The sequence below is a fragment of the Buceros rhinoceros genome, unplaced genomic scaffold, assembly GCF_000710305.1.
Source record: "Buceros rhinoceros silvestris isolate BGI_N320 unplaced genomic scaffold, ASM71030v1 scaffold7819, whole genome shotgun sequence".
NCBI classification, from domain to species: Eukaryota; Metazoa; Chordata; class Aves; order Bucerotiformes; family Bucerotidae; genus Buceros; species Buceros rhinoceros.
The window spans coordinates 8,908-24,798 of record NW_010433197.1 but is presented as its reverse complement, the minus strand read 5'-3'; the positions used below and the strand labels follow the sequence as shown (position 1 = coordinate 24,798).

The 15,891-nt window shown below is 43.2% G+C and overlaps 1 protein-coding gene across 1 annotated transcript in view; it reads left to right on the top strand.

The window, feature by feature from the left end:
• Nucleotides 1-11,902: 11,902 nt before the first annotated feature.
• The window catches only part of GTF2E1 (general transcription factor IIE, polypeptide 1, alpha 56kDa), a gene marked incomplete at its 5' end in the record, with an annotated part of 9,160 nt that continues 5,171 nt past the window's right edge, over nucleotides 11,903-15,891 (top strand). Inside the window, one exon of the mRNA XM_010144026.1 lies at nucleotides 11,903-12,104. Within this exon, the coding sequence (XP_010142328.1) occupies nucleotides 11,903-12,104 (202 nt within the window). The remainder of the gene's footprint in view (nucleotides 12,105-15,891) is intronic.

The window sequence follows — 15,891 nt, the reverse complement described above, 5'->3', positions numbered from 1 at the left end:
CATTGGCAGCTGCTGTCATCCCAAGGCTTGCCACTGCTTGAAGCACTGATACGGAAACGCATGCTGCTGGCATTGGCCCCGTTAGCCTTTCAAATACCGCCTTGGGACAGTGGTTTAAGGATTTTATTCTTGCTCTTTGTTCTTAAATAGATTTTTTGTGTGCACATGAGCAGATTTGCATGAAATGCAAAGTCTCAGCATCAACAGCATGTTCCCTTGGGTACCCGCCTTTTTAATTGGAGTTTATTATAATGAGGAGAAAATTACATTTTTAAAATTTTCTATTAATCTATGTTGTTCTGTATTGGCGGCCCTAGTAACTTTGTGGAGGAAGCTCATGCAACAGGGAATTTTTCTTGCTACACTCTAACTCTGAAGAGAATTTGAAAGTAAAGGGTTTCAGTTGGCATTTCTGAGCCACCATCTATTGTATTTGAAGCCCTTTTTAACTAAACGTAGCATAGTAGGTGTGCCAGGGTTGTAAATCTCGCTCCTCGGGGAATCTGTTGTATGTTACTAAAGGGATTTGGTAGTAACAGTGAACATGGAAGGATAGGTCTCTTCCAGAAAATTGTAAGTGCTGATGTGCTTTAATAAATGGATCTCAGGCATGGAAAGTATTTAATGTTTGCCATTGCCTGGATCCGGGGGTCTGGAATAAGCCTCTGAAACACCTGTTTCCCTGTCCCTAAATGCTTTGAGATTTTCAGGGAAGAAAAACTCTGTCCTTACGTATTCGAAAGTGTTGCCAAGGGTGTCTTATCTCAGCAATTCCTACTTTTATTGTTGACAGCAGGGTTCATTTTGTGCCGAGAGAGTCCAGAACAAGTGCTGGACACTGTTCTTGGCCATCTGTAATAACATTCCAGCACCACCATTTTTCCAAATTATGCCTAGGATAATGTAACTGAGTAAAATCCGTGCTGCAGCTTAACAGGAAGACCTTCTGTTTCCAGGACTGCCAGTCCCTCAGTTTTTATACGTTTACACACTGCTCTCAGGGAGAATAAATAATACATGAACATATGCACTGGCAAAGTGAAATTTCCTTCTGTTTATAGTGAGGCACTGGTTAATGGCGATTATAAAATATATTTCTTTCATCTTTTGCTAATCCTGCTGTGTATTTAAGAGTATGCCATTATCTTTTTGTTGTTGTTGTAAATTGCCATCTTGTTTTTATTTTTTAAACGAATTGTTTTTATCTTTTTTTCAGTGATGGTGATTTGCAGTTTTGAACGTTCTTGAATACATTTCTTGCAGAATTACCTCATCTGAATTAGAAATACTGCTACTGCATCAGTGCCCTTAGACACTGTGTCTGCTACATCTATATTACAATAATAGACGATTTGAAAAGAAACTGATTGACATTAATCCCAACTGAAATATTTACTCTCTGTTTAATACCTGGTGGGCAAGTCAATACTCTGAATCTATATTAAACAAGAAAAATGTTTAAGAAGCATTATTAAGGCTCAAAATCAGGTACTCAAAAGTCAGAGCTATATCTTCATGTGCATATATTATGAAATGGTGTTGAATTGTATGATTAAATACTGGGGTTTGGACTTACTGAATTCATAGAATAAACCATTTTTAAGGCTGATATGGAGAGTAGAAGTATATAAAACTCCTTCTCTGTTATACCTGTGGGCTAGACAGTTGGGTGCTATGCCGAGGACCTGCCTCCAAAATATGGTTCCATTTCAGGTCGAACAGGTCAGTGAAGCTGTTTGCTGGTGAACAGTCCTCACTCATTGTCTAATTCCCAAAAACCTATCTTAAAACTTTATGGTCTGATACTGAGAAGTATCAGTCTCGTAGCTGTGGACTCAGTAGGATTTAAGCTAGAATATGTACAGATCTGGGAGAAACTGGATCTAGATTTGGGGCATATAAAGTTAAAAGGAATTTTTTTTTCCTTCATTTTGATGTCTTAATCCCATTGGTAAACTGTATATAACACAACTTTCTTAAGAATTCAGATACTGCAGAAAAATTCTTAGAGAGATTAAAATTTCTCTTCAGATCATAGAATCATGGGATCTGATGAGATGCATCCCAGAGTCCTGAGGAAATTGGCTGATGTAATTGCCAAGTCACTCTCCCTGATATTTGAAAAGTCCTGGCAGCCAGGTGAAGTCCCTAGTGACTGGGGAAAGGGAAACATTGCACCCATTTTTAAAAATGGTAGAAGGGAGGACCCTGGGAACTACCGACCTGTCAGCCTCACCTCTGTGCCTGGGGAGACCAAGGAACAGACCCTCCTAGAAGCTCTGCTATGGCACATGGCGGGACAGGGAGGTGATTCAAGACAGCCAGTGTGGCTTCACCAAGGGCGAGTCCTGCCTGACCAACTAGTGGCCCTGTATGATGGAGTACTTATACCAGAGGACAAGGGAAGAGCTACAGATGTCATCTATCAGTACTGCTGTAAGGCCTTTAAAATGACCTCCACAACATGCTTCTCTCTAAATTGGAGAAATACAGATTTGGTGGGTGGACTCGTCAGTGGGTGAGGAATTGGTTGGATGGTTGCATACAGAGAGTAGTGGTGAATCCCTTGATGTCCAGATGGAGATTGGTGACAAATGGTGTCCCTCAGGGGTCTGTACTGGGACCAGTGCTGTTTGATGTCTTCATCAGTGACATAGACAGTGGGATCAAGTGCACCCTCAGCTAGTTTACAGATGACATCAAGCTGGGTGGTGCAGTTGACACACCAGAGGGACAGGATGCCATCCAGAGGGACCTGGACAAGCTGGAGAAGTGGGCCCATGTGAACCTCATGAGGTTCAACAAGGCCAAGTGCAAGGTCCTGCACCCAGGGTGGAACAACCTCTGGTATCGATTCAGGCTAGGGGATGATGTGATTGAGAGCGGCCCTGACAAGGAGGACTTGGGCATACTGGTGGATGAAAGGCTGGACGTGAGCTGGCAATGTGTGCTTGCAGCCCAGAAGGCTAACCGCATCCTGGGCTGCATCAAAAGAAGTGTGGCCAGCAGGTCAAGGGAGGTGTTTCTGCTGCACTACTCCAGTCTGGTGAGAGCTCACCTGGAGTCCTGCGTCCAGCTCTGGAATCCTCAGCACAAGAAGGACATGAACCTGTTGGAGAGAGTCCAGAGGAGGGCTTCAAAAACAATCAGAGGGATGGAACACCTTTGCTGTGAGGCCGAGAGAGTTGGGGTTATTCAGCCTGGAGAAGAAAAGGCTCCCAGGAGACCTTACTGCAGCCTTCCAGTACTTAAAGGGGGCCTATAAGAGAAATAGAGACAGTCTTTATAGCAAGGCCTGTTGCAACAGGGCAAGGGGTGATGGTTTTAAACTGAAAGAGGGGAGATTTAGACTATATAAGGAAGAAATTTTTTACAATGAGGGTGGTGAAACACTGGCCCAGATTGTGCAAAGAGATGGTAAATGCCCCAGTGCTGGAAATGTTCGAAGTCAGGTTGAACAGAGCTCTGAGCGATACAATCTAGTTGAAGATGTCCCTGCTCACTGCAGGGGGATTGGGCTAGATGACCTTTGGAGGAACTTTCCAACCCAAAGCACTCTGTGATTCTGTGATCCGATATTAGAATGTGTCAGGCAGCCTTTAGTACTGGTTATTGCTATCCTTCCTTCCCATAGTCCTAATCGCATGTACCTGTTAGTATCTCTTCAAGAAAGGAAGAGGGGGATAGAGGAGATGCCATACTTTCTTAGCTTGTTATAAAGAGAGCTGTCGGTTCTGGGGGCAGGGTGCTTTTTTAGTAGTCCATGTTCATCTCTGCTCAGGCCTTACCTGGCGAGTGTCACAGAATTGCAGAATCGTCTGGTTGAGCCTTCCAGTACTTAAAGGGGGCCTATAAGAGAAATAGAGACAGTCTTTATAGCAAGGCCTGTTGCAACAGGGCAAGGGGTGATGGTTTTAAACTGAAAGAGGGGAGATTTAGACTATATAAGGAAGAAATTTTTTACAATGAGGGTGGTGAAACACTGGCCCAGATTGTGCAAAGAGATGGTAAATGCCCCAGTGCTGGAAATGTTCGAAGTCAGGTTGAACAGAGCTCTGAGCGATACAATCTAGTTGAAGATGTCCCTGCTCACTGCAGGGGGATTGGGCTAGATGACCTTTGGAGGAACTTTCCAACCCAAAGCACTCTGTGATTCTGTGATCCGATATTAGAATGTGTCAGGCAGCCTTTAGTACTGGTTATTGCTATCCTTCCTTCCCATAGTCCTAATCGCATGTACCTGTTAGTATCTCTTCAAGAAAGGAAGAGGGGGATAGAGGAGATGCCATACTTTCTTAGCTTGTTATAAAGAGAGCTGTCGGTTCTGGGGGCAGGGTGCTTTTTTAGTAGTCCATGTTCATCTCTGCTCAGGCCTTACCTGGCGAGTGTCACAGAATTGCAGAATCGTCTGGTTGAAAGAAACCTTTAAGATCATCAAGTCCAACCATTCACCCTGCATTGCCAGGGTCCCTAAACCATGTCCCTCAGCACCAAATCCACACGTCTGTTAAACACTTCCAGGGGAAGGGGATTCCACCAGCTCCCTGGGCAGCCTGTTCCAGTGCTTAATGACCCTCTGGGTAAAGAAATTTTTCTTGATATCCAACCTAAATTTCCCCTGATGCAACTTGAGCCCATTTCCTCTCATCCTGTCATTTGTAACGTGGGAGAAGAGACCAACCCCCACCTCACTACAACCTCCTCCTTTCAGGTGGTTGTAGAGAGCGATAAGGTCTCCCCTGAGCCTCCTCTTCTCCAGACTAAACAATCCCAGTTCCCTCAGCCGCTCCTTGTAAGACAGGTTCTCTAAACCGTTCACCAGCTTTGTTACTCTTCTCTGAACCTGCTCCAGCACCTCAGTATTCTTCTTGAAGTGAGGGAGAGCCCAAATTGGACACAATATTCAGGGTGTGGCCTCACCAGTGCCGAGTGCAATTCCCTGCTTCTGCTGGCCACACCAGTGCTGATACAAGCCAGGATGGTGTTGGCCTTCTTGGCCACCTGGGCACACAGCTGGCTTATTTTCAGCCAACTGTCGATCAGCACCCCCAGGTCCTTTTCTGCTGTACAGCTTTTCCAGCCACTCTTCCCCAAGCCTGTAATGTTGCAGGGGGTTGTTGTGGCCCAAGTGCAGGACTCAGCACTTGGTCTTGTTGAATTTCATACAGTTGGCCTCAGCCCATTGATCCAGCCTGTCCAGATCCCTCTGTAGAGTCTCCCAACCTTCAGGCAGATCAGCACTACCTCCCAACTTGGTATCATCTGCAAGCTTACTGAGGGTGCACTTGACCCCCTCGTCCAGATCATTGATAAAGATGTTAAAGAGGACAGGGCCCAATACTGAGCCCTGGGGGACACCACTGGTGACCAGCCACCAGCTGGATTTGACTCCATCCACCACCACTCACTGGGCCTGGCCATCCAGCCAGTTTTTGATCCAGTGAAGTGTAAACCCATCCATGCCCTAGGCAGCCAGTTTGTACAGAAGAATGAACAATTTGGTTGCAGTGCTGTTCGCAGGGGTGCTGCATGCTCATCTCAAACTATAGACACTGCACTGACCATTTCCTCTGGGTAGCATTGTCATCTGTATTTTTCAGTTCTCTGCTTTCAGATACTGGTTGCATGTTCTGGATTCGCTCTGTCACTGTCTCTGCTCGATGTTATGCATCTCAGTTGCAATATACCTTATCTTCTCTATAGGTAGAAAATTTAAAGTGAGCCATTTCAGACTGTTGGGATGAAGCCCAGTGCATTTTGGGTTTCAATGTCAAAGCTAGATGTTTTATTCCAGAGCTGGGGTTAGCAAATCTTCCCAAAACGCTGACATTTCCTACACATGGTCCAGTGTTTGTTCGTATAGTGTGAGAAGCTCTGACAACAGCACCTGCTCTGGACTATTCCAAACAGGACTAATAAAAAAACATACACTTTCTGTGTCACGTTTCAAGATAGAATACTGCAGTCAGCCCTGGGCTGTGGAGTATCCTCAAGAGCTTGAGATCCATTGGACCATGAAACCTGTCTCAGAAAGATGAGATGTGGCATTATGTTTTATGTAACACACTGTGCTCTGTAATTGGCTCTTTTAATGCGTGTCTAGAAACACTGAATTATTTGCAAGAGGGAATGGTATTGCCGTGGTGTTCAGGGGACAGTTTTTATCGGTGGGTTTCTTTATTTTTTTTGCCTGAAACAACTGGGTTTTTTGAAGTCAAATGTCCATACAAATGTATGTCTCCAATACACAGAGAAACGGGAGATGGGGCCAGGGAAGGCCACCCAATAAAGTTGACAGGAGGCTCATCTTTCCATGGGGTGGGAATGTGTTTCCCACTCTGACACACTGGGTAGCTTTCTTGTTGTGATTCTGAGGACAGTTTAATGAGGGCTGCTTTAAGCCTGGGAGTTGCTGAAGATCAGCAGCTTCTACAGTCTAATCTGCATTATCATTAATCCAGTTAACAATCAACTGTTTTAACAATTAGCTCTGTTACTAGCTCTGTCCGTTAAGGTCACTAAAACTCTCTTTGCTTCAATTTAACGCCTCAGGTTGCTACTTCTAGTATCCTGATATCCTAATGTGGAGTGTTATCATAACTAATGATCCAGGTCTGTTGTAGCCACTCAGCTGCCTCTTTGTGTCTTTAATAATTCAGGAGAGACATGCCTTTAGGTGCTGTCATAAACAGTCCCGTAAATCTTTGAAAATCAATGAGAAATGAAAGGAAGTTAATTACAATTTGTACTGACAGCACTGCCTATTACTTAGGTTGCTAAGTGCTTCTGTTACATGAGCTTGGATTGTTTGTGGAGGGTGGGCATAGGAACTGCTCTGTGGTTTTTGTTCTGTTCAAAACTTTGTCAAACACTTACTTTATGCTGAGATTTTCCATTCTGTGCACCTGACTGAAATTTAAATTGCTTGGGAAAATTTAATAAAAACCCAGTTTGGCCATATTGAAAAATGGGCTAAGGAAATGGAAGAGAAATGCGTATTCCTTTGCCTGTATAATACTGTTCTGAATGACAGGTTGTGCTGTGGAAAGGTCTTCCATTTCTCTGGCTTGAAACAAGAAATTAATCTGATGACCAGGACTCAAATTAAGAAGCAGAATTAGGTGATCGAAAGAGCGTGGGTCAGAGAGGCACAGTAGTGGGAAGAGGCTGAGGTTTGAAAAAGCAGCCCAGGAAAAGAAGGATGGTATGACAAGTGAGAGAAGCCCAGGCTGAGAAAGCAGGACTAGGAAAACCGAGACTTGCTAGCAAGGAGCATAGGACTATGAAAGCGGGGGGAAAACCAGGATCTGGGATCGAAGCAGATGGGACGAGATGGGTAGGAAACCTCATGCTTGGGGCTAGCAGCTAGGATAGCAGGTTCCCACAAAGCACATCTCTTTTAAGAAGCTCAAGCAGGACTCAGGTTGTTTCCTTCTCGTCTTCCCTTTGTTGCCAGGAAGCAAGCTGGCAGGGCATCCTGCTCCCCCTGCAGCACTAGCAGGTTGTCATCTTCTCTTTGTTGAGTCAAAGGGCAGAGGCCTGTGCGGAACTCAGAGCTCCCGGTTTGCAGATTAACCATATGGCTGTTGGCACAACGTCACATGGTGGGAGGCATTTGTCTGGCTTTCTGTTGGTAGGAACCTAGGAAACTCACCTCCTTTTCTCAGGGTCTTAATATTCTCTTCTAACATGAATTGAAGCACTCGGGGTTAGGGAGTGTTGAAATCGAAGTTGCTTATGCATTCTGTAACTCTTTGTTTGCATCATAGGGGGTTTTTTTTTCCTTATAAAACATGTGCTTTGCTTAGTGAGAGAGAGGAGCTGTCCACATATAATGCACTTTTCGTCTGACTTGCTGCAGAAGAGGGAAAAATATGCAGTGTAAGAGTCAGGGAATTACTTGAAGCAAATGATTGAAGTGGCTACAGGAAGATGATCTGATCCTCCAGGCCAGCTGAGTTTCTGTGTGGTGTTAGACTAGTCATTTTGAGCTATACTTTTCAAAGGCTATCAGTAGTTGTTGTACCTAACTCATTCGAGATGCCCAATTCTAGAGCCTGGAAAAAGATTGTTAAAAATACTGCACGCTCTTTTCTGAACCAGAAATTTCAGAAAAGCATTTCTTAAGCATCTCAAATCAAGTACTGCTCAAATCAGCAGATACTTCTGAAATTGTGCCATCTGTGCCTTATCTCACTCTCCATGTAATGATAATAATGCTACTTCTAAAAGAAGGTTGTGGGAGATTTTGAAAATAAATTAGCTTAATGTTTTGTGACACCATCAAGAATAAAGACTTGGATGAGGATGAAGGCAGGAATAAAAAGAGCTGAAAGATTATGATATAAAGAACAGTGTCATGCACCTAGGATCTAATGCAAAAGTCTCCTATAGACATGGAGTTCATCAGCTGGAAACTGCAAAGGAGCAAAAAAGATCTGGGATCACTGCTAGATCTTGTGATAATTGAGGCAGTGATCTTAAAAGGTCTCAGTGGCTATCAGAGAAGCACTGATGCCATTGAGGTTTCGGGAGAACTCATCGAGGCACTTGTATATACTTTCATCTTTAAAGCAGCAAGATGAGACCAAACCGGAGAAAGTGCCCAATGAGGCTGATAGCATGGTTGGAGGAGAGGGTGGTTTTAAAGAGCAAGGAAAAATGTGTGGCTTATTGAACCTTGCAAAATGAAGATGGAGGAATGAGTAAGACAGCAATTTGTAAATATAGCAAGGTGGAAGCTAGCTGCACGGGGGTAGTTTTTGGCATAACAGTAAAAAGGTTTGAAATGAATGGGAATAAGTTTAGGTTAAAAATCAAATAGTTTCTAAGTATCAGAGTAGTGAGAGTCTGGGGCAGTATCCCAAAGGACAGAGTGGAAGGAAAACACCTTGTTGGCCTGGACCAAGGCTTGAACCCTTTGGGAAGGGTATGAGCAGAACCTGGGCTCAGGCTCAGGAGGCTGTAGCCAGTTAATGTGTTAATTATAGCAGATGCAGCATGTGCACTTGGACAGTGTGTGTGCAGTGTGCACGGGTGATTGACCTTTTCCTTTCTTTCAAGTGAAATCAAGTCATTGGGGATTATCTCTAAATTTTCTGGCACTGTACTTCAGAGCTTGAGCTGCTTTTATTTTAGTATTCCTTGGGGAACCAGATTACCAGTGTATCTGCCCTGAGAGTCTTGGAGAGATGAGATCTCTTTCAGATGGCTGGTTTTTCACATGCAGCCAGAGAGGTCTGTGGAGTGCTTGAGCATGCGTGCAAAGGAGGGGATGTATGTACTCTTCACTAGCATTTCCAAGATGCAGGAAAGCCTCATGTCTGTCTGCTCCAGGATATCTTCTTGTCCTGGTTTGTGCACCATATTTGAATGGAAAAACTATGAGTTGTGTCAGGGCAGAAGGAAGAAATACATTGTTGGAGTGGGAACATTGCCATTCTCAGCCTTTGGATGGCCTCCACTTTATGTTTGTCACATGCAATTCATATCTGTGAGGAACATGTGTCATTGCTGATGTGATGTGCCATGTCATAAAAGCTGTGGTGACATTTTGTGACCTCTTAAAGTCTAACAAAAAAGGTTTGCAACACATAAATGCCATCTGCCATAGCAAAGCAACTTCCCTGTTCCCTAAGCACATATGCCTCTTGTGAAGTGCTGCATCACCTCAAAAAAGATCAGCATATTAATGGAGGAAGCTTGTCATTTCACTCATTCCCAGATTCTTTACATAATTAATCCATTAATTTTTTTTTTTTTGTTTTTTTTTTTTTTTGCTTATTAAGAACCCTGAGGGGTGGAAGTTGCAGCAAATCCATGATAGCTTTAGGAGTTCCATTTCATTAGAGCTGTATTTACTTTCTGAATTTTGGTACTCTGAATTGGAACCATTCTCCCCTACAATCTTAATCTTTTGCAAATATACTCATGCAGTTCACAGATGGAAGCGTGAAAAGTCTGAGCTGTCTCAGGAACATGTAACAGGACTTTTGTGGGGAGTGTAAAAAGAGGGGAGTTTTCCTCATTAACCTGTGTTTGTTCACTTAGTCCATTATGGGAACCGAGATGTGCTAATTATTTTAAATTGATTCAACTTGTTTGCTGGTGTGTCACGCCGGTAGCCTCAGATGTGGGATAAGGAGACCAAACTTTGGCTTCAATTTTTGCCAGGTTGACAGCTTATATAACGTACAGTTTTCAAATCAATAGGGGCAATTTTTACAACCTGAAAAAATAAACAGAGTGTTTCATGCTTGGATGGAAGAGAAGAGCACTTTATCCACTTATCCTTTACTTTGCATACCACTGTTGTTGGGTGCTCTAGATTTTACATGTAGGTAAGACAAACTTTCTAAAGAGGGAGTTTATTGCAGGAAATGTGTGCATACTACACATAGCCTCAAACACAGCACACTCACATTAATTTATGTGTAATGATGAGCAAAAGCTACTTCAGATGGTGCTGAGGTAGAAAACTGCATCTCTGCAGACTGTGATGAGAGACAGCAGATCTACCTCTTGTCATAAACAGTGATTGTGTGTGTTTTCCAAGAAGCATGCAAGCATTATCGAGCCCTCGCAGCCATCAGCGAAGAACTTAGGTCTGGTTTTATCACTGTATTACAGACAGAGAAGGTGGTACACTGAAAAATGAAGTGACAAGACTAGCAAATCTGTGTAGGCAGCAAAACAAGATACCAGCAGCCCTGGCTTGCCAGCCTGTCTCATTACATCATGCTGTGTGCCCTGGGCAAACCCCGTTCTTTTGACTATGTTTGTACGTAGCATCAGTGCTATAGCAGGCCTCAGTACCAATTGTAATGCTGATCTTCAGACATAAGCCTATCATTTCCCTGATGTGACCTATCCTCAGGCTCCATATTAGTAAAAAGATCTTTCTTCATCTTCATTGGGGCATTGATAGATGATGCTAGATGTTATAGGTGCCACAGAACACATAAATTCAAAAATCACACAGGGACAAGACAAATGGAGAAGCCTGTGAGCATCACTCTGGCTGAGGAGGCAGAGGTATGTTCTCACCCCAGCACATGCAAAGATAAGTCATTGTACTGTGTTGTGCCCCTCTTTGTGGACCATATGGTAAGGTCCTACCTACTGTGCATGCATTGCCCCAAGGGTCCTACTCGCAGATGGAGCAATGAAACTGAAAAGCCTGCGGTGCAGTTTATGTTTGATCTGTTTTTCTAGCTCCTGATGAGGTCTGTAAAATGACCTTATTTTTCATTGTCGTTCATACAATTCTTATCTTGCCATTCTTAATTTCAAGAAGTTCATATGGGTGTTAGGTGGAAAAAGTTTTTCCATTTGCTGCTCTGCAGTAATGACTACTTTGCATATTTTGGCCCTGAAACAGAAGAAGCCACTTTTTTGCATTAGCTGCAGAGTGAAAATGGTTGTACTAACAATTACTGCAGGCTGGTTGGTGGTAAAACGACACCCTATTTCATTGTGAAATTAGACTGTTCATGTGGCCTGGGAGATACCAGTGCAAGCACATGAAACAGATGATATTTGAACTCCTAAGAGTATATTGTGAATATTTTTATCTCAGCCCAGTAGTAGCTGACATTTAAAAATGTGCAGCAAAAAAGAGGCAGTGAGATTAGGAGGTGTCTCAGTAGAGGTACTGCAGCCCATCTGGGCTTTTTTAGAGCAAGAAACTGTACCCAACTGGGTATCACTGGATGTCATCAAAATGCTTGCTTTGTTGTCTGCTTAAATAATAACCAGGTACACCGTGTGTGGGAAGGGATTGTCAGAGGGGGAAAAGCTATTTATCATCAAGTTAAGGAAACAGGGCTGCTGTTTAAAAGGCTGTATAAAAAGCCAGGCCTGTTGCTTTTCTTCTAATGCTTAGCAACTTTTTTCATTTTAGGAACTTTCCGTTGTACTTTCTGTGAGACTGAAGTGGAAGAAGATGAGTCGGCGATGCCCAAAAAGGATGCAAGGACACTAGTGGCAAGATTTAACGAACAGATTGAGCCGATCTATGCACTGCTTCGTGAAACAGAAGATGTTAACTTAGCCTATGAAGTCCTTGAGCCAGAACCCACGGAGATTCCTGCCCTGAAGCAGAGGTGGGAACGCACCTGGTCTTCCCGCACTGCGCTGCTTCCTTGCAGTGCATTCAGCTGCTCTGTGAGGCTTTCCCAAAGCTTGTGCAGCTTCTGGCTGCACTGGGGACTTACTTGTTCAGGACCAACCATGCAAGCAACTGAATATGGGGTTTATAAGGAGACAAAGGGCCATAAGCATTTTTTACTCAACACAGCAGATGACTGTTCTGGTCAGCCTCCTGCATATAGTTTTCTGTGGGGTGGGGTACTCGAATTACCTGCTCCTTGCTGTGCTACAGCTGGTATGTATACCAGACTCTTGCCCCAGTATTTAAGAAAGGCAAACTGCAGCTGTTTGGCAAAGCTTTGAGGGCGCCATCTACACTGTCTTCTTTCTCTCAAACCTTTATCTTTCAGCTATTTCTTTTGTTTCTACCCAGGTTTTGAAAGTAAGCTATCTGCATTCTACACTTCGTATGCTAGTTCAAAGACATTACTTGTAATATGGGTTTGTTTGGTTTTTTCCTTCTTTTCTTTCTTTTCTACTTGTTACACACCTTTTCAGAAGGAGACCGTGTTATAGTCAAAAACTCTTTAAAATGTTCCTACCCATGGGAGATGACACTTTCTTTCAGAACATTCCTAGCTCTACAAAACCACATGATATTCAAATAATGCAGAAAGATGTGGGGAGCTGTCAGTTTTGTCAGCTGTGGTGAAAAGTTATGCACTTCTCTGTGTTTAAAAAAAATTAATTAAACACGCTGGGGGTGGGGGAAATGCGCGACGAGGGTAAGCATTCCCACAGTGCCTTGGGGTGCTTGGCTTTAGTTAATGGGAGAGCAAGCAGGATACTCTTTTTTTCTGTCAGGCTAACCTTGAGAGAGAATGTTCCTCATGTATTCATGCTAGACAGTTTCTAATTAATAAAAAAAAAATCTTTGTCTATTCATAGTCTTTTTCTAGCCAAGAAGGTAGCTAATTTTCCTCTTCATTCTGATAGAAAACCAGAAGCAATGTAGAGAGAGGAAGAGATTTTTCCAAGGTCACTCAACATGTCTTTGGTGATGTGGCGAGTCTTTGAAGCCTTTATGCCCAAGCTGAATCACTAGCCTTTGCATTACAAACCCTTTTCAGTGGTTTAAGTAGTAGAACCGGGATAACTCCACCAAAAAGAGAGTCATTTCTCAATCTTCCCATTCTGTGCACAGGAAATTAGCAGAAACCTTGTGCAGTCCCACGATTAAAAGCAGCACCCACGTACTTGACTCTTAAATACTTTAAAAACTTTGTAAATGATTAATTACTTTGTCCAAGGAATGACAAAATAAATAGGTGGCTTTTTAAATGCTTACTTGAACACAACTTGCTTCAGCACATACAATGGTTTAATTATTTATTAACACTTATTAATTCAAAGAAGCTAATTGCACAAAAGTGCTGCTGGGAGGTTTTTTTTTTTAATTGCCAAACCCTAGATTATTTATTCCCTCAATTTTTATGGAGTCTTGAGTGTCTGAAATCATCAAGAAAACTGACATTTGGTGATTCTGAATCGCACAGAAAAGGTCATGAAGTGCTTGCATCATCTCTTTGCACTGACACAGGCAACTTCATATGTTTTCAGAAGAGTTACAGCTCTAAGCAACCACACTGACATTGCATAACTGTCATTTACCTGCTGTGGGAAGCTGGGCAGGTTCTCATATATATCCTTCTAGGAGGCTGTTATTTTCTTAGCCCTGGCAGAACGTGAATTAGCCCCACAGGTTTCAAAATAAGTCTGCTTTACCTAAGCAATTCCATGTGGTTTTCTACAACAGATGAATTTTAATGTCACCTCTTCTTTCTTATGTCAAAATTGCATGACTTCATGTTACAAAAATCTTCACAGAATTAATTTTCTGTGGCTCTGCTATCAAGGACCATGGGTTCTCTGTTGTGAAGTCAAAGCTTTTTAGAGCAGCTAAGTGAAAAAGTGTTCTATTTCAAACGTGGCACAAAAAGAGTTACCCCCATTATGCAAGACATTTTCTTAATAGTCTGGGCAGGATTGAGACAAAAATTTCATGTTGTTTCCCCATTGCACAGTGCAGTTTCTATGGGCCATACCTCAGCTACGTCAAGGATTATTTATGTCGCCTTTAAAGGCAGCTACTCATTGAGCGATTTCCATCAGGGTAAAAGAACTAAAGGCTAACAGAGCAAATGTAGCCATGTCCGGGCTGCTGAGCTGCCACAGTTCCTCATTGTAGGATGGCCATGCAAAATCTAGACCTTTAAGAGTGCGCTCCCTTCATCTGCTCTGTGATGCCCATAGGGCAACTTGCACATCTGACATTTTGCTGGTGCCTGATCCGTGAACTTTGGAACAGGGTTGCTAAACAGTAAGATCTGTTCTGTCAATAAAGAGTATTCCCCTGGTCATGTAGTTTTGAGGGGCTGCTCACACCTACCAACTGTGTTGCTGAAAATGCAGTTCCACAAACAAGGTGGTAAATTGAGACACATTTGCAAAGCTCACTGGGGTCCGAAAGCGGACAGAAAGCTTGCGACATTGCAGTAGGTGGCTTAAAGTAATTGGTACTGTAGGTGTCTCTTAGAGTTGTTACTTCCATTTTTGAAATGTTCCTGACGTCATGGAGTAAGTGTTTTGCTGCTAAATGATACCATGTAGGAAAAGAGCCCATTTCTGGCACGCTTACGGGTACCTCTGTGCAGAAGTATTATTAGGTACTTCCTGGCACTACTGAGTATTTAGCTGTCATGCTGCAGTCGTGGGGAGGGAGAGCTTGGGGGAGAGCTGCATTGTGTGTCTTGTGAGGAAAGTGGGTTACATAAAATCATCAGGGAAATGCTAGTTAGAGGTTTCTGTTGTGTGGGAAGCAGAGTGGTGCTTTTCACAGAACACACGCTTGTCTTGGAGAGCTGAAAGGTACCAACACTTGAAATAACGGACTGGGAAGAAGGTCTCTGTGTGGTTCTTTAGGTTATATAAGCAATACATGTGCATAAGTGTTCCGCACCAAATTTCAAGGCTGCCGTGAAGCTCTCCGAGCACCGCTGGCTGCAGGAGGGAACCGGTTAGTGTGTAGACACACGCTAATGTGGATGCTCTGAAGTATTTGGCTAACAGATATATATTTGGAGGCTGTGAGTAGCCTTCAGTCCAAACTGGCTGAACATAACAATATTTTTTATTTGGAAAAGAGAGATGATCACCTAACTGCATTTTCCCCCCTCACTGTTTTCTCCTAAAAATTCAGCAGAATTAGCTCATCTAGCAGTGGTTAAGTCCTTGATGAATTAAAAAAATTGTATGTTACTCAGGTCTTCTCCAACTGCAACCTTATTTTAAGCTTCTCAGTTGGAGGAGAGATTGTTGGGTAGATAGCAGTGATTCAGCCATGCTCACTGACAACTTCTGTCAGCTCAGCTGTCAGCCAGGGAAGAGCACTCTGTGGATCCTTGATGGAATTGCTCTGGACAAGAGGAGGAGTCTAGGCAGGGCTGTTACCCATGAAAAGCTTTAGGTACCACTGGCAATCAGATGACTGAAATTATGTGGCTGAGGGTGGGTGCAGTCTGCAGTGATCTGTTTCTTTGAGAAGATTAAATGTGATTTTGAAATAGAGGAATGATCATGTTTGGCTTTCCCCACCCAGAGAGCAGTGAGCTTCCATTCAGCTGCTTTCCCTGAGCAATGCATACGTAGTGGCACAGGCCAGAGAGTATTGTAGGCTCATTGCCATCACTGTGCAGAAAATGCTTTACCTGATGTCCTCTTTCCATCAGATCCAAGCAGGAA